The 18,189-nt window shown below is 50.4% G+C and overlaps 2 protein-coding genes across 7 annotated transcripts; both read left to right on the forward strand.

The window, feature by feature from the left end:
• Nucleotides 1–617: 617 nt before the first annotated feature.
• LOC1281696 (glutamate [NMDA] receptor subunit 1) lies at nt 618–7,624 on the forward strand. Its single transcript, XM_321646.4, has 12 exons — nt 618–1,682; nt 1,898–2,020; nt 2,247–2,468; nt 2,569–2,771; nt 2,858–3,023; nt 3,089–3,194; nt 3,264–3,424; nt 3,684–3,900; nt 3,987–4,556; nt 4,635–4,908; nt 5,211–5,637; nt 5,716–7,624. The coding sequence occupies exons 1-12, from the start codon at nt 1,515–1,517 to the stop codon at nt 5,977–5,979; spliced, it is 2,901 nt and encodes a 966-aa protein (XP_321646.4). The 5' UTR covers nt 618–1,514; the 3' UTR covers nt 5,980–7,624.
• Nucleotides 7,625–8,064: 440 nt separating this feature from the next.
• LOC1281694 (uncharacterized) lies at nt 8,065–17,802 on the forward strand. Of its 6 annotated transcripts, none has more exons than XM_003435801.2 (9): nt 8,065–8,203; nt 11,551–11,981; nt 12,072–12,189; nt 12,308–13,528; nt 14,883–15,560; nt 15,635–16,427; nt 16,504–16,753; nt 16,824–17,080; nt 17,259–17,802. In XM_003435801.2, the coding sequence occupies exons 2-9, from the start codon at nt 11,551–11,553 to the stop codon at nt 17,444–17,446; spliced, it is 3,936 nt and encodes a 1,311-aa protein (XP_003435849.1). In that variant the 5' UTR covers nt 8,065–8,203; the 3' UTR covers nt 17,447–17,802. The 6 variants fall into 6 exon arrangements, with proteins under 6 accessions (XP_003435849.1, XP_003435847.1, XP_061503266.1 ...); XM_003435799.2 differs by having other exon boundaries at nt 8,095–8,574; XM_061647282.1 differs by having other exon boundaries at nt 8,103–8,297.
• Nucleotides 17,803–18,189: the final 387 nt, after the last annotated feature.

Here is an 18,189-nt window from a genome sequence, read left to right on the forward strand (position 1 = left end):
TATGATTTTCCTAGCAGAAGAATTCATTTCTCCCGTATATTTAGCACCTGATCAGCCTTAATTCTTGCAAGATTTCGATGATTCAATGTCCTAAACAGTCATCCAGCGTTACAATGTTACAGGAATGAGATAATCACACCATCAACAACATCATCACTTTATCGGAATAAAGAAAAAGTGGGTTAGTGGAAGATTTACGAACGTAGTGCAGCTACCTGAGCTACATTTTTATCTTTTTTTTATGGGAATGCTTTTAAAACTAGGTTATCTTTGAAGCTCGCCACTGCTGATTCAACGAACAGCAGCATCATTTCGCATTTCAAATTTGCCCCCGTGTCACGTTTAGATGACAACGAAAAGTATACTACTCTACTACTAGCGCCATCTGAACGCATCGTCTGAAAGCTTTCCCATAGCGTGTGTGAGAGAGGGAGAGAGAGAGCACGAGAGCATATTAAATCGATGATTGTCGTTTTAAAACGCATTTTTATCATCATCAGCTTATATCGCGTATTGCATTGATTGCATGACTCAAGGGACACGTAGTAGGCTGGATTTAGCACCCTGTATTAAAGTTAATCCCTCTCTTTCCTACCCCTCCCTCCACCCCGTCTACCACGCGCGTGCAATTCATTTCAGCAACAGCCGTTTGAACAGTGATGCTGTACAGTTAAATGAAAACTGCCCAAGCGTACGTCCAGCAGTTTCCGGTAATAAAATGTTTTATGGCATCTCGAATGTAAATAACTTTCGTCCTCTCGCTGGTGCGCTGCTTCGCACAACTGGGAAGGACTCGCGCGCCCATACACACTCTCTCTCTCTCTAGCTTTCTCGCTCTCTCTCTCTCTCTTGCTCTCGTTAGCATTCGCGTCCTTCAATCAATCAGCTGTTGTTAGGATTGGGTACCGTTTCGTCCGTCCTGTCATGCGCAGTGTGGCCGCGCTCGGAAACGGAACTCCTAACGCCCTTCTAGCACGCTGGTTGCTGGTTTGGTGCTTTTTTTTTGGGGCCAGGAGGGCATGGTACTGCTGGCAGCGCTGTGCTGCTGTACGCCGTTTTTTGACAGCTCGCTGCTCACACCAGCCCCATAGTGGTGGAAAAATGTGGCAAAGTTCAGCATTTTCGCACAGCACACTACGACCCAGCAGGATGGTGTGAAGGAATTGCGCAAGAATAAGGTGTGCTACTATCGCCATCGCGCGCCCGTGTGTGTGTGTGCGAAGTGTGGAAAGTTTGGAAAATTGTGCGTTTTACAGTAGCAGCAGCAGCAGCAGCAGTAGTAGTAGTAGTACCAGCATCAGCAAGTTCCCAGCAGTAGCAGCAGCAGCAGCACCACGAACGACCTCTCGCGAAAGGACATCCTCTCGAAAGGGTGTGTGCGCGTGTGTGAGTGTGTGTGTGCGTGCGTGCATGTGTGTGCATGTATGTGCCAAGTGGAAGAAGCAACCAAGTGACTATGCATTAAGGATTGGGGACGGTCCCCGCTAGGACGGAGTGCCCGCGTACGCCTGAAAATGAAGTTAACACGAATGCTGCCCGCGTCCTGCATGCTGCTGAGCCTGATGATACCGCAGGCCCTGCTCGCCCAGAAGCCCACCGGCAGCGAAAGTCCTTCCTACTACAACATTGGCGGTGTGCTGAGCAATAATGAGAGTGAATCACACTTCGCGACCGTGATTGCGGTAAGTGTTATCTAACCAATTTCCTTCATCTCCTCGCTACCATCCATCCGTCCATCCATCCATCATCCTTCATCCTGGCGAATGGGGCGGACAAGCGCAGGAGGCGCCGCGTCGCCGTTGTGCCGTTGTGTTTATCAACGCTCTGCGTGTGGGTGTGTGTATGTTTGTATGTATGTAGTGCATTCTTTCGTCCTTTCTTTCCCATGTTTTTGCAGCATCTGAACTTTGACCAACAGTATGTGCCACGAGGTACCACCTACTACGATAAGACGATCCGGATCGATAAAAATCCCATCAAAACAGCGCTCAATGTTTGTAAACACCTGATATCCCGAAGGGTAGGTATTGTTCCGAGATGGGCGGCAACTCCCTTTTTCTTCTTGAAGAATTGTAGTTCTGTTTCTCTCTCTCTCTCTCTCTCTTGATTATTCGATACTGTCTATTGTTTTCTGCTAAATTATAATTAATATTTGATTCTCTTTCTTTCTCGTTCGCTTTGATGTGTTCCTCTCATTATCTCTCTCTTGCTCTCTCTCTCTCTCTCTCTCTCTCCCGCTTCATTAGGTTTACGCGGTAGTGGTATCGCACGAACCGACGGGTGATCTGTCCCCGGCGGCCGTTAGCTATACCAGCGGATTCTACCAAATTCCCGTCATCGGGATCTCGTCCCGCGAGGCTGCCTTCTCCGATAAGAACATTCACGTGTCGTTCCTACGCACGGTGCCTCCGTACTACCACCAGGCGGACGTTTGGTTGGAAATTTTAAGCCATTTCGGCTACACTAAGGTAGGACACGAGGGAGATGACGGACCTTGGGTCAAACTGTCGTGAGCCGTCTAATCTCTATGCTCTGCTTTCTTTCTTTCGAACTCCAAAAAAAAACTAGGTTATCATCATACACAGCTCCGATACGGATGGCCGTGCCGTGTTGGGTCGCTTTCAGACGACGTCCCAGACAAACTATGACGATATCGATGTGCGGGCGACGGTGGAATCGATCGTGGAGTTTGAACCGAAGCTGGACAGCTTCAGCTCCTACCTGATGGACATGAAAACGGCCCAATCACGTGTCTATCTACTTTATGCGAGGTAAGTACGGGGTTTTCTTGTTGGAGCTTGATTGCCAGACGGGTGTCTTTGATATTATATCTTTCACTTTCTACATTTATCTAAAGCCAAGAGGATGCGTACGTAATATTCCGTGACGCGGCCATCCACAACATGACCGAGTACGGACACATTTGGATCGTGACGGAGCAAGCGCTCAGCGCGAACAACACTCCGACGGGCATCATCGGGTTGAAGCTGAACAATGCGGAAAATGAGACGGATCACATCAAGGTAAGCAATCGCGAGGAATCGCAACTCTTTCGCAACTTGTTAAACAATTCCCCCTTTTTTTGAAGGATGCGATCTACATTCTGGCATCAGCGATCAAGGAGATGACGGTGAACGAAACCATAACCGAGGCGCCGAAAGATTGTGACGACTCTGGTGTCATCTGGGAGTCGGGTAAGTGCTGGCAGCTCTAGTGCACTGAAACGCTGGGTACTAATGGCCTTTATGGACTTTCTTCAACAGGCAAGCGACTGTTTGGGTACTTGAAGACGAGAAACATTCGTGGCGAAACGGGCCAGGTTGCGTTTGACGATAACGGGGATCGCATGTACGCCGAGTACGATGTTATCAATGTGCACGAGAACCACTCGTTTGTAAAAGTCGGAAGCTTCCATTACGATTCGGTGAGTGCGTGTGTGTGTGTTTGTGTGCTTCTAATTCATTGTGATAGTGTTGATTAAAAAGCGCAAGGCAATATTTTTAATCACGTCACGTACTTTCGATACGATCTATCGCATGCCAGTGAGCAATAAATCTCAGATCCTTGTCTCTGTAAAGCTAGACCCATTGCGATAGATTTACAACCTTGCCTCTGATCTGATGCTTTGCGATCTAGCTTACTAATTACGATGCTGTTTTGTTTTGCCTCTTTTTTGTGTGCAGGAAAAGCGTAAGATGCGCCTCAAGATAAACGACAGCAGCATAACGTGGCCGGGCAATACGGGCAAAAAGCCGGAAGGTATCATGATCCCTACGCACCTGAAGGTACTGACGATCGAGGAGAAACCGTTCGTGTACGCGCGCAAGCTGCTGGACGATGAGATTGACTGTGCGGACGATGAGGTGGTGTGTCCGCATTTTAACATTACCAATGGAAATGGTAAGAACAGACCGTTGCCTGTGGCATCCTCACATACGAACCGTGCTGACTTGGTTCTTTTCACCTCTCCTGTCCCCCCCTTCCAGAGCAAGAATATTGCTGCAAAGGATATTGTATCGATCTGCTGAAGGCGCTTGCCCAGCGGATCAACTTTACGTACGATTTGGCCCTGTCGCCCGACGGCCAGTTTGGCCACTACCAGCTGAAAAACCACACCACCGGCATCGGCACAACGGTGAAGAAGGAGTGGAACGGGCTGATCGGGGAGCTGGTGGCCGAGCGGGCCGATCTGATCGTGGCGCCGCTCACGATCAACCCCGAGCGGGCGGAGTTTATCGAGTTTTCCAAACCGTTCAAGTACCAGGGCATTACCATCCTGGAGAAGAAACCGTCCCGGTCCAGTACGCTCGTGTCCTTCCTGCAGCCGTTCAGCAACACGCTCTGGATACTGGTGATGGTGTCGGTGCACGTGGTCGCGCTCGTTCTGTACCTGTTGGATCGGTTCTCGCCGTTCGGCCGCTTCAAGCTGTCGACCACCGACGGCACGGAGGAGGACGCACTTAACCTCAGCTCCGCGATATGGTTCGCTTGGGGCGTTCTGTTAAACAGTGGCATTGGGGAGGGGACGCCCCGCAGCTTCTCGGCGCGCGTGTTGGGTAAGACCGACCGACTGACCGACTGCCGGCGGAACGGACCGGAATTGGTGACTAATTGGAGTTCCTTTTTTCCTGCAGGTATGGTGTGGGCCGGCTTTGCCATGATCATCGTCGCGTCGTACACCGCCAACCTGGCCGCTTTCCTCGTGCTGGAGCGACCGAAAACCAAGCTGACCGGCATCAACGATGCGCGGTTGCGCAACACGATGGAAAACCTTACCTGCGCCACGGTGAAGGGTTCCTCGGTGGACATGTACTTTCGGCGGCAGGTCGAGCTGTCCAACATGTACCGTACGATGGAGGCGAACAATTACGATACCGCCGAACAAGCAATTCAAGACGTGAAGGATGGGTAAGAAGCATCACTTTCAATGTGGTCCCAGTGGCGGGTCTAACGGAGGGCGGAATGGGCGGCCGCCTGGGGTACCGTGAGTTAAAGGGGCTCTGTCGGGAAAACGGTCTAGTGTGAGTTTTGTTGTACATTTTCGTTGTGGTACAGTGGCAATAGGCCTCTCACCCGATGGTGGTTAACGCAATGCAACGAAATCGTACGACAAACACAGCTGGATTCGGTTATAGAGCCCCTTGACTGTTTGCTTATTGTACAAACCGTATCTAATCCCTTTTTTGTGTGCGGTCCCTTTTATTACCTAGAAAATTGATGGCATTTATTTGGGACTCGTCGCGGCTCGAGTACGAAGCATCGAAGGACTGCGAGCTCGTGACGGCGGGCGAGCTGTTCGGTCGCAGCGGGTACGGCGTGGGGCTGCAGAAGGGCTCACCCTGGACGGATGCGGTAACATTAGCAATATTAGACTTCCACGAGAGCGGGTTCATGGAATCGCTCGACAAGGAATGGATCTTCCACGGGAACGTACAGCAATGCGAGCAGTTCGAGAAGACGCCCAACACGCTCGGGCTGAAGAATATGGCCGGCGTGTTCATCCTGGTCGGTGCGGGTATCGTCGGCGGCATCGGGCTCATCATCATCGAGGTGGTCTACAAGAAGCACCAGATAAAGAAGCAGAAAAAGATGGAGATTGCCCGCCACGCCGCCGACAAGTGGCGTGGCACAATAGAGGTAAGGAATGGCGTGACAGGACTGGAATTGTAGATTTGCAACATTACTAATCGCATTTTTGTAATTTCGTTACGACAGAAACGAAAAACATTACGTGCTTCCCTGGCCATGCAGCGGCAGTATAATGTCGGGCTGAACTCGGTGTCCAAATCGGTCCAAAGCCAGAATGCGGAGAAATCGCGCTACCCGATACTGCCGCCGCTGCCCCGCACACCGGAACGGGCCTGGCCGAAGGACAAGGAGTACATCGTGAACCGGAAGAACAACAGTAGCGGGGCCGGGAAGCCGTCGCCGCGCTACATGCCCACTTACGCTACCGATGTGTCTCACTTGATAGTTTAAATGGTAAACAAATTATCGGAGGGAAATTAAAAAAAAAAGGGTCGGAACCGTATCCATCCACCCCACCGGTCTCCAAATTGCGCCTAATGAATGAGTGTAGCCAAAACACTTTAACTACCGTTAAGTATCGTTGACTAGGGATGGGGGGAACGGGGAGAGAAGATAGGGAAAAGGGGAAGGGAAGGAATGCGAGGACAGATAACCGAAGAAAACTCCAATTCCGTGTGCGTGTTGTTCAATACAGGTAATTGTTTACATTCGTTAGATAAGTATACACTTTTAAAACACAAACTGCAAACGACGAATCAATCCGCCATGCTGAGCCGACGAGGTGAAGGATTCGCGCCCACATTTCGCGTGCGTGTGGTGTGAGTGAGTGTGTGTGTGTGTACAATCATTTTATGGTTTCCATGTTAAACACGCGTTCTAAAGCCATATGTTTCTCGGTACCGTTGCACCGGTTTCCGGTGTGTGCGGCCACCCAAACCACCTAATAGCCAAAAAGAACAGAAGAAGAAGAAGAAGAAGAAGACGACGGAGGAGAGAAAAACAGCGTGCGCGCGCGTAATAATAGTGCATTTGTATCAGGTGCTAGTTGTGAGTTAACTATTGTGTACACTAACAAAACTAAACTGCTTGCGTTTGCTTTGTTCGGTCCTCCAAGAGGGCCCCCCCGCCCCCCACACACCACGGGAGATCGTTTGAAAGCCGATCAGAGCGCGTGCGGGAATGTGTTGAACCTATTAAACTGCCATTTGTTTTCCATTGTTGTGTCGGGTTTGAGATATATTTTTGTGAACCAAAGAAAGGGCAAAGAATTAAAGGACGAATGAAGATGAAGGAGAGAAGAAGAAGAAGAAGAAAAACAAATAGAAAAAGATGGGCGGGGTTTGCACCGTATGATGTCCTGCATTAACAGTAGTTGATAGCCTAACGTCTCCCAAAAACAAAAAGAAAAAAAACAAACAGTACTAGCCAAGGAAAAGAAAGTAATTTTATCACTGTTAGTTGTTAACAAAAACCGATGGGACGACAAAACCAAAACAAAACAAAACGAAACACTGACACAAAAAAAAAACAAACAAAAACAAAACAAACAAGAACAGAAAACTTAACCAAGCTCAGTCATTTGCACAACAACAAAAAACGTAATGCCAAAAGAAGAAATGAAGTAGCTAAACGTACATTTAAAAGAAAACTAAAGGAATAGATGATAAAAGTCTATGTTTAAAAAATCGTAACATTAACATTTTAAAATGCCAAAACCCTTACTAAAAAAACATGCAATGATGCTAAACATTTGTTAACATGTATAAGAAAGATGTGGAAACTTAGAGTAAACAAAACAAAACCAAACCAAACAAAACAAAACCACAACCCAAGTGTGTGTGCGTGTGTGTGGTCGTAAGGTGTGAGTGTATGCGTGGTGGAGGTGTTGGTTGGTTGGAGCAGGAGGAGCAGGAGGAGCAAACAAGGATAACAAAATATACAGCCAGTCATTATATTGATTATGTATGAAAACAAACTGAGTAATAAAAAGGAAAACATATTTGACAATTCGATACGAAACGCGTGGCTCACGCCGCATTGTTTGTCCTACAACGATAGAGATGAATAAAACAAAACATTTAACGAGACGGCCTAACTGCTGTGTGTTTGGATAGTGTTGTTTTTTTTTGTGGATATTATTTTCTCAAATGCCAGAGTTACTATGGCAACGGCCTTCTCCGGAGCACTGCAAATGCAGTTCCCCGCGCTTACTGTTGTAGTGCTCCTCGTTATCCTCGTTAAGGAAAAGGAAACACCTTGGGCGCGCGTACCTTTGCGGCGGTGTTGGGGTTGAGCAGCACTGGCCAGGTTTGCTTACAACGGTACGGTGTTCAAAATGGAGTGTTTGCGGGAATAGTAAAAACCTTTCAGGTGGGTTATTTAAACAAAAATGAACGTCAATGAACAGGAAAAACTGAGCTCGTAACAAAAATTAAGCAATAATTGAATTCACTTTATAATTTTCCATTTTTTCTTCCAGCTTGTCATCCACCTTGACCGGTGTGAGCACCTGTTGTGTTGGGCAAATGCACAGGTTATTTGACAGGCCGTGATTGAACGTAAACAAAAAAAAATACCTTCAGTTGTACAAAAAGCTAGTGCGCGGAGGTGGTGCGCTTTTCCTCATCGCATCGTGTGAAAAGTTAGTGAAAAGTAAGCGCGGCGCAAAACGAAGGTAATTAAACGGTGCCGAAATCGGTTGTGAGTTGTGACAGTGTGTTTGCGTGAGTGTGTGTGTGTGTGGGAGCGCTGCTAGAAGTGCATTCCAGGTGAGCAGGCAGGGTGGTAGTGCCGCCGTCGCGGGCGGGCGAGCGGCGAGGTGGGAAACGAAAAGTTGTGACGTTGGCCGTGATCTAACTAAGCGCGTTCCAGCACAAGTTCCGTCGCGGAGAAGAGATCCCGCAAACCACTGCAAGCCAGCGTGCGCCGCCAGCTAGTGCACGGTTTGTTTGCTTTTTAGGGTAATGCAACGCAGCCAGCCCTGCGAGCATCCGCCCCGCAACAACAACAACAACAACAATAGCTGCAGCAACAAGGGCAGTGAAGGTATGCTGTACCGCGCAATCATATGGCCAGGCACCATAGTTACACCATTTTCGTGGATGTGGTAAAATGCGGCAGAAACATGAGACGGCGTACGTTCCGTTGCTGTGTAGCGGTGTGTAGTGAGAGCGCAAGAGGGAGAAAGAGAGAGCGAGATCGCGCGTGTACAGGGCAGTGAAAGCATTTGCGCTGGAAGCAAGATTTATTTTATTCCATTTCGTGGGTTTTGCGTGATTTGTATCGTGTCGTGGCGTGGCCGGACCCAACACGCCGCACGGGGGTGGTGGGAAGATAACCGGCGGAGATGTAAATAAAATGTTTGTTGTCGGTATTTTTATTTTATCGCCTCGCCAAGAGATAGGAGCAAGCAATTGTACGAGCGAGCGGGTTGCGCAGGCAGGGTAGGTTGCGGTTGTGAGGAAAGTGTTGTGGAAATGGGGTGGGTAATGTTTTTCCCTCCAAACACGCGCGCGCGCGCTCTAAAAGTGATAATCTACTACGGCTAATCTGCGGTCGCAAGCCCGTGACTGCGAGCAAATATGAGTTTTTTGTTATTATTTTTTTTTTTTTGGTTCGCAAAGTGACCGAAACAGGTGGATCAACACATACACAGAGGCACACGCACACAGGCAAGCAAAGCGAGATACACTATAGTGTAGCATAAACTATGTAGTAGTAGTAGGGTACGGGATGGAGCGCGAGCGTAAAGCATGCAATTGGGGTGGATGGACAAACGAGCGTTAGAGTCGGATTAGTTTTCCACCGTGCCTTCACGCCCGTTGTACACCCGTTGGGAGCGTTTGCGTTTTCCTCTTCTCCCCTATCCCTATGTGTGTGTGTGTGTGTGTGTCTCCGTCTCGCTCGCACCTTTGGAGGACGGCCTAGGTGCAGCACACTCTAGGAGCAGAAGAGTAAAGGCGCAGGGGCTGGTTGCATGATGAATTAGAGGAGCAACGGCGACGACCACGACACGACAGGTTGTGGAAGTAGACAAGTGTGCGGAGAAGAGAAGGGAGAGGAGGTTTGTGTGTGCTGCAACTGCTGGCCGCGCGGGACACCGAATGGAGAAAGGGTGAGAAACGGAACACGGAGATTGGAATGGGATCAAAGTAGGTTTTCTCTCACCGCGAGGAGGGCCTGCGCCTTGTTCACTCGCGCGCGCACACACAGCCACACCACCACGCTCTAGCGGGCTGACTGGCTAGCTGGCTGGCTGACTGGCTTGCTTCGATGGTCGCAGCAGCAGAGTGTGTAGAGTAACGCGCTGCGCCGTGCGCTGTTGTCACTCGCTCGTCGTCGTCGTCGTCGTCGTCGTCGATCGAAACCCCGAAAAGAAACCCGAGACCGCTGCCGCCGCCGCCTACTCTCCCTTCCGATGGACAGACAGTTCGAGAAAAGATAGTTTCAGTAGGTTTTCGTATGGTGTGTGATGGTGCTCCCTTCTCTCACTAGGCAGTGCGTGCAGCGTGCAATTCCGGCCAAGAGGACCGGGACGTGTAGTTTGTGGGGTGTTTTTTCTGTTTTTTGTGGGTTTCACTTCAATCTTCCGCCGTTAGTTTTGTGCGTGTGCGCGACCAAACTCACCGCGACTTGTCGGGGGAAACCGGGACACCACCGTCGGCGTGTCACCTTGTGGGAGTGAAAAGCGTTTTTCAGTTCGATTTTTCCCCTTAACGGTGCTAAGAAGTTTCGTGAGTCACAGAAGAGGGGGGAGAGGGCTGAAGCGCCACACAATTAGGAATGTAGTGTTTATATGCTGCTGATGCTTATGCTGCTGCCGCTGCTGCTTGCCTGTCCCTCCGTTACACGCAGCCGTTACGTTCTTCACGCAGCGCGTAGCAGAGTGTTTAGAGATTGCGCTACTGCCGCTGTTGTTGTTGCTGTTGCTGCTGTTGCTGCTGCTTAGGCTAACGGTACTTTTGCCCTCCATAGTGCGGACAACCTTCCCGCGAAACCCGCTAGCCGCCCGCTTCTTGCCCCCCACCGCCCCATTTCATCATTAGTCCCGTGTGTTGTGTAGTTTTCTTCTGTTTCTGCTTCATTGTGGATGGGGCGAAAAAAACTCCCGGTGGAAAAAGGTGCGGATGGGGACAACACGATGGCAAAAGTATAGAAACTAACAAAAAGGCGAAAGATTATACAAACGTTAGGTTTCACAACAAAAAAAAACAACTCTCAAGCGGTGACACGTTTTGTTCTGTGTGGAAGGGTGTGGAAGACGTATCCGCCCGCCATCCCAGCCAATTGTGCTAAATGGGAAAATGATGTCAAATGGAGATACGCATTGTTTGTGTGTGTGCGTGTGTGTGCGCAGAAGTTTATGATTTCGATCAGTCGACATGATGGAAGGTGGGCCAATCATGTTTTCCACCGATCAGATATCGCTCTAACACAACAGCTGATAAAACAGGCCAGGGGATGGGGTTGGGGATGGGGACAGTTTTCCCCTCGCTTGCACTAACCGCCTTGCGGGCTCGCGTTGCTGTGTTGTACGTGGTGTTTCTGCGCTTTCTGCAAACGTAGGCGAAAGTTACGCTGCCACTGCCATTAAAGGGACACAGAGGCGAAAGAAGCAGATAAAAAAAGCCAAACACAGCACACACACACACACGGCAACAATCTAGTCACCTTCGGCACGAATGCAGTTTAGCGCAACAGTGGGCTCAACCCGTGCGTGTTACGCAAGAGACCGCTTTGGCGCACCCATGTGTCGCGAGGAGGGAGGGAGGGCTTAAGTCATTCGTGCTCTTATCCATTTCAAACCCCATTTGGGGAGGATAAACCGTTTGCGAACCGTCGCGTTGTGTGTGTGTTTTAAAATACGACCGGAAACAGCCGTGGGTTGGAGAAAGAAAATAAAACGAGAATCTAATTTTGGGTGTTTTTTCCCTGTTTTTTCTCCCTCTCTCTCACTCTGTCGATCGGCGGTGTCCGGTGTCGTCGGGGGAACCGCTTGCACAACGTCGTTATACATCGCAGATGGCGGCGACTTCATCGAACAACAGTAATAGCAATAGCATCAGCCCCACCAATAACAACAACAACAACAACAACAACGTGCACATCGAAACAGATGAGTTCATCAAGAAGAGCCGGGTGACGCGGGCGGCCCCACCGAAACCGGCCTACGATCCGCTACAGTTCGTGCAGATCAAGCCGGCCAAGCTGTACGATCCGAGCAAGGCGAACAACAAACCGTCGACCGAGCGGAAGCAGCAGGAGGTGAAGCCGCCCCGGGAGGTGGAGGACGCGGAGGAATGGCAGTGCAATCTGGACAATTGGAAGTCGTCGCGCAGGAAACGGGTGGAGCACATTATCGACAAGATTACCGAGGCGAAGAAGATCGAGCAGGAGGAGGTGTGCCGGGCGCGCAAAAAGTCGAAAACGTTTTCGGAAATGCTGGAAAACAGGTACGTTTTGAAGGGGAAGGAAGGGGGCTGGTTTACTATTAGATAAATGGTGAATGATGGCCGTGTCTCTTGCGTGTGTTTGCGTTGCAGTGGATCGCGCCGACGGTTCATACTGCCGGAGAACGAGGACGATGACGAAGGGGCGAACTTTAGCAGCGACGATCTGCATGATCCCACCGATACCTCCAAGCAGCAGCAGCAGTACAAGGTAAGAGGAAGAAGACGAGCGGGGTTGGTCGTTAATCTCGCCACACCTACAACTTTCGCGCCCAATCCGCCCCCAACCAAACTCACTCACTTGCGTTCAATTTGGGAATTCAAAACAGGATGAATCGACGGACGATCGCGCCACGGATGACACGAGCAGCTGCTGCTCGTCCAAGCACGCCGACGGTGACTCGAAAGCGGCCGACGAGGAGCTGGACGAGCACGGTAGTGCGCGGGAAGTGCCGGAAATGAATGAATTTTCGCTCGCCATCGAAAACTACAAGTCCAAATTTCCCATGACACAGAGCACCAGCACCAGCACCACCAATGGCAGCAGTCGGGTGTCGGGTGTATTAGGCAGTAGCATTGTGACGACCGCCACGACGAGCTCGTCCGTAGTTAGCTCAATTGAAAGCACTAGCAACGATAATTACGAAAGCAATAATAGCGCCGGCGAAGAGAGCGATGTGGCAGAGGTGGAGCGCGTGACGCAGAAGCTGCAGTCCACCGGGCTGCTGGTGGAGGCGACACGACGCGAAGAACGACGGTCCACCCCGCTGGTGACGGTGCAGCCGATGGAGAGCAGAATGCAGCTGCAGCAAGAGCAGGAGCAGGAGGAGCAGGAGGAGAAACAGGCAAAACAGCAAGAGCAGTGCCAGGAAGAACGTCCAAAGGTGAACGTCATAGAGCGGCGAAGGTTGTTCGAACAGTTGCAGCAAATGGCCCACACGACGACGCCAGCGGTGGCGGACACAACGCCCTCAGGTGTGGCGAAACTGACACCATCGGCAACGTTTGCCGGAGGTCAGCAGGAACGCCCGCCAGAGGAAACCGGGGTCGATGGCGATTCCGGCACCTCCACCTCGGAATGGCTGGCGGCGGGTATCGCCAGCATCCGGGAACGGAGGGCAATATTCGAGCGCTATCAGTCGAACGAAATGATTGCGGAAGAGCACGACCAGCAGTCGCAGCAGCAACCGCTTCTGGTGGGCGGTCGTAGCCGCAGCAGCAGCACAACAGCGACGACGGTGGTCGTCAAGAGCCGGTCCGAATCGAACGTTGGTTTCGTGAACGGAAGTACCGGGCGGTTCGAGCTGGCCCTGAACCAGCTGAAGCGCAATGGGGGCGGATCGTCCGACTGCTGCGAGGACAGTGGCATCCAGTCGACGACGGACCTGTCCCGCAGCTCGGTGGTGTCGCAGGCGGACGAGAATGATCCGCCCTCGCTGTCGCTGCTGTCGCCGGACGAGATGATGCTGATGGCGGGCAAGAGCCCGGCCCGCTCGACCACGCTCGATTCGGCGAGCGAGTTTTCCGACACGGACTGCAGCAATGGACAGGTATGTGCGTGTGTGTGACTGTTTGAATTACGAAATGGCATGTTTGTGTGAGTTGTGGGTAATAATATGCGCGAGGCGACGGTGGATTTTCCCGCCGGTGTGTGGCGCTTCCGCTTTCGCGTCGCGCTAGGAATGTCGCTGCTATTTAGTCTACCGGGCAACCGGCGGCATTTTGGCAACTTGTCATCTAGCACGATCATAACGAATGGGCGAATATTTGTTTTTACGTTGGCGACACGTTTTCAGAATGATTTTCTTCTCGTTTTCTTACCCCCCCAGCTCTCCCCGCTCTCCCCGTTTGCTTTGCATGGTTTGCTGCACGTATGAGTAATTTATGTTTTTGGATGCATTCCTTCTCTGTGCCAAATGTGTTTATTTTTTTTTGAGTATTTTTCTTTTTTTTTTGTTGGTTTGTTGGCCATTAATATCTCTTTACGATGTGTGTAGTAATGCTTTCCGCTACATTATTCTGCATGAGATGATTGACTCATCGTGACATTTCGCTGGCGCAGAGCTGGCGCGCTCACCACAAACACACACACATTCCATTTGCGCGAGGTGCTTGAAAATATCATTTGGCGCCACACATACCCCCCTTCCGGAATGCGCATGCACACCGTTTTGTTCCGTTCTTCATCATCGAGTGTGTGTTATGTGTGTGTTTAATAATATTATCGTGTTGTGGATGAACTTGGCGCTTCTGGCCAAACTGTGTTGACCGGCCCAAGGTTATCATTATCGTGTTTTGCCTATTTTTTCTCTCCCTCTCTCTCTCTCTCAAATGCAATGTAAAGGAAACGGCTCGTGCAGCGTCTGTCTAACCAGCCAAACGTCGTCGCAACCTCGCAACTCAACGCCGACGCCGCGCAATGACGGATGCAGCCGTAGTAGTCGTAAAGTCGTTCTAGAGAGTAAGCCTAGCGTGCGCCCACTTTACTCCTGCGCAAAAAAAAAAAAGAAAAATAAATCAGCATTTTTCGCCCGTTTTGAATGCCCCCACACCACACTCGCTCCCTCGATTAGTGCAAAGCGCAATATCGATGGCCCGTACCCCGTACTCGGGGTGGATAGTATGATCGTTTTCGTCGCGTGGAATGAGGTATGAGGGGAAGTTGGCAGCTAATTGCATAAGAAAGCCGTCTTTTCGGGGGGATTGCAACAGGCAGGATGCACTGTGGAATGTGCAAATGATGCAATGGAAGCTATGAGTAAGAGCTTGTCTGTTAGTTTTCGATGGCAAGGGCACAACGATGCCCTGTAGAATGTAACGACTTTGTTGTGTCACATTTTGGCAGACCCTAAATATGTAATATTTCCATTTTTTTTATGTGTCCCCACGGCTTTCCCTCCACAGCTGCTCGACAATGCGCTCGATGTGGCTTTCGAAGAGATGGACAGTGAGCTGAACGAATCCGGCACCGTAGAAGGAGCGCTCTCGCAGCGGGAACGCGAACCGTCCGTTTCGCAACCGGCTGAAACCGATATCGTGCCGCTAAGCGTGATCCCCTTGGCCACCGACTATATGCCAGCGAGCGAGGAACACCAACAGCAGCTGGTTCTGATGGCGCTACCGCAATCAAGCCTGACGCCACCGAAAGAAAAGCCTCCGCCGCCACCGGTCGAGGAGGAACCGACGGAGCAGGAGCTACTGCAATCGCTGACGACACGCGGTGCGATTATCACGAGCTGGATGGAGAAAGGAGCAGCAATGCACACGCACGCTAATGGGAACGGGCACCACGGGGATGACCCAAACGCGGACGGGATCGGGATGATGATGCACAACAGCGATCATCGGCAGCAACAGTATGAGGATGAACAGTGGAGAAGCTTGGAGAGTTATGAAGTGGTCCAGCAGGTGGTACATCAACAGCAGCAGCTACAGCAACAGCAGCAGGAGCAAGAGAAGGAGCAGGAGCGGGACAAAGATCAGCACGAGATGATGGTGTATAGTAATCGAATCGAACCGGCACTAGCGCATCATCTCCAGCAGCAGCAGCAGCAGCAGCTGTACGATCCTGGCGAACATGAGGTAAGACAATGGCAATGGTTTCGATAACGCAACGAAAGCTCAATTGGCACGTTTCCTTCTCGATTGCTTCCTAGGAAATAGTCAGCGTAGAGCGGGAGCTGCTGCAAATCGAGCAAGAGGAGCTGCAGCGAAGGCGCGAGAAGCAAATGTTCTATGAGAAGCTGACGAAAGCGGATGCCGCCGCCGCTGCTGCTGGAACGCGAGCTGTAACGGATCCGGCGCAACCTCCACCACCGCATCATCATCATCATCAACCGCAGCATTCGAATCAATTACAGCAGCAATCTCAACCCGTACAGCAGTCTCCGCTCGTACAGTCGGTGCGTCAGGCGCCACCGCAGCAGCAGCAGCAGCAGCAGCAGCCGTACTACTACCCGCACCATCACTCTCATCAACCATCGCACCTGCATCACAACCTGCTGCACCATCATCGCGCTTCCATGCCGGCCATGGACAGCCGATCGTTGCAGAACGTCAACTCGTACGCTTCGTACGACGCGCCGTTTCTCGATGAGGTGGTAAACTCCGGCTACGAGATGGGCTCGCTGCATCGGGAATCGATGCCGAACCTGTCGAACGTGGCCGCCTCCTCTTCCCATCCCTCGTCGCTGTCATCGTACGGTGAGGAGTTTTCGGCCAACTCGGCCGCCAGCTTCGACGGATCCTGTTGGCCACCGGCTATTGACCATCATCGGGGGCCGACGGGACACCCGGGTGCGGCATTGTTTGATAAACGTCCAGCGGTGGCTCCGCGGCCTGCGATGAATGGCTCATTGCCGCCCGGAGCTGCTGTGGGTGGTTATCACGGTGGTGGTGGTGGTGGTGGACAGCGAGTGTCCAACAGTATGTTTGAGCAACATCCCAAAGGTAAAATAGTCGAGATTAATAAGCCCAAAATGATGGTTATAATGAGTTTGTTTTTTGTTTGGCTCGTTTCATGCAGATAATAAACAAAATACACATCCATCAGCGATGGTGGTGAACCGTGGCCAGGGCGGCAGCAGCAGCAGTGGTGGAACTAATCACATGCCGTACGGGCAGCACTGGTTGGTGCAGGAGGCAGAGCAGAGGCGGATCGAGCAGCATCAAAAAAGCAGCACCAACAATGCCAAACGGCCGTTGCCAAAGTTTGTCATCGATGCAATTACCCAGCGGGTCCAAAAGCTAAACGCCGCCAGTCCGGAAAACTCGGAGTATGTTCCTGAAGCAGTCAAAACGAGATGGGTGGATTAATTTATGTTGTTGTTTGTCTACCTCACACAGCCGCAGCAATTTATCGGAGGACTCGGATCTGGCAATGATAAACTCGATGAAAAATCATCACCATCATCATGCGTCGATGCCTCCTCCGCCATCGTCCCATCATCACCATGCGCATCTTCCCCATCAGCAGCAGCAGCAGCAGCAACCGCCTGCTCTCCCAGCACTTCCTCCACCGCAGCAGAAGTACTCCAACACGAGCGACAAAGTGTTGAGCGTGAGCGGAAAGAAGGAATGCTCGCATTGCCGAATAGAGTTGGGTACGTGCTGATTAACAAATGTTCCGACTTACGGCATCCCGCGCCGCGTGCGCGTACGATACGGCTGTGCGTATCATCGCCACGTGGGTTTTGCGCCGACTGACTGACAGTTTCGGTTGTGTAATGTGGCTGTTTTTAACCAACTTTTCCCCCTCCCCTCTATCCACCATTTCCACAGGTAAGGGTGCGGCCATGGCCATCGAAAGCCTGGGATTGTTCTATCACATCGAATGCTTCAAGTGTTGCGTTTGTCACGTAAAGCTCGGGGACGGCACCAATGGTATAGATGTACGCGTTAGAAAGTATCGACTTCATTGCCAAAACTGTTTCTCTAGTGAAGACGGTGTAAAGTTTAGTTGCGTTTAAGTCCGCAGCGTCTGTCTGTGTGTGAGTGTGTATGTGTGTGTAAGCCACCGAAACAAATGGGTAACCGAAAAGTGGAAGTAGAGGCAGCAGAAGAAGATGTAAAAGAAAGCAACAATAATTTATTACTCCCTCCTCACATATTTCCTCACCCACGCTCCCCGTGGAAAACGCAGCTCGGCGCGTATTCCATCCCCCTCCACACAACCACACTAAAACAATTATATTTGTACGAAAAAGTTTAATGCTACGTTTATCACCTACTATTACTGATTACGATGATGATTATTATTGATTATATGTATATGATTCTAGGTATTTGTTCGTTTCAATAAAGAAAAAGCAATAACTGTAAAAAATGTCGTGGTCTTGACCGGTTTTGTCCGTTTCGATATCCAAAATATTGCAAGTGTTAAGTTATATTAATACAGGCGGTCCCCGAGATACACGGTACCTCTTATACGTGGATTCGGAGATACGCGGTTTTCTAAATTTGACAGTTCTTTGAGCAAATTGTACTGATTTGACATATCAATTGTCAAATGCCAAATAATTTCCGTTTCGATCAAATGTTAAAAACTTTTTCAAAAGGTTTAAAACTGTTATATTCAGTCAAAATCATATCAAATAATTCATAAAGTGACTAAAACCACCCCCTACTTGCAAAATTACACGAAAATTTGTGATATTTTAGCTGGAAATCACGAGATTCGACTTACGCGGAAATTCGAGATACGCGGTATTTT

Source organism: Anopheles gambiae, chromosome 2 (assembly GCF_943734735.2).
Source record: "Anopheles gambiae chromosome 2, idAnoGambNW_F1_1, whole genome shotgun sequence".
NCBI lineage: Eukaryota > Metazoa > Arthropoda > Insecta > Diptera > Culicidae > Anopheles > Anopheles gambiae.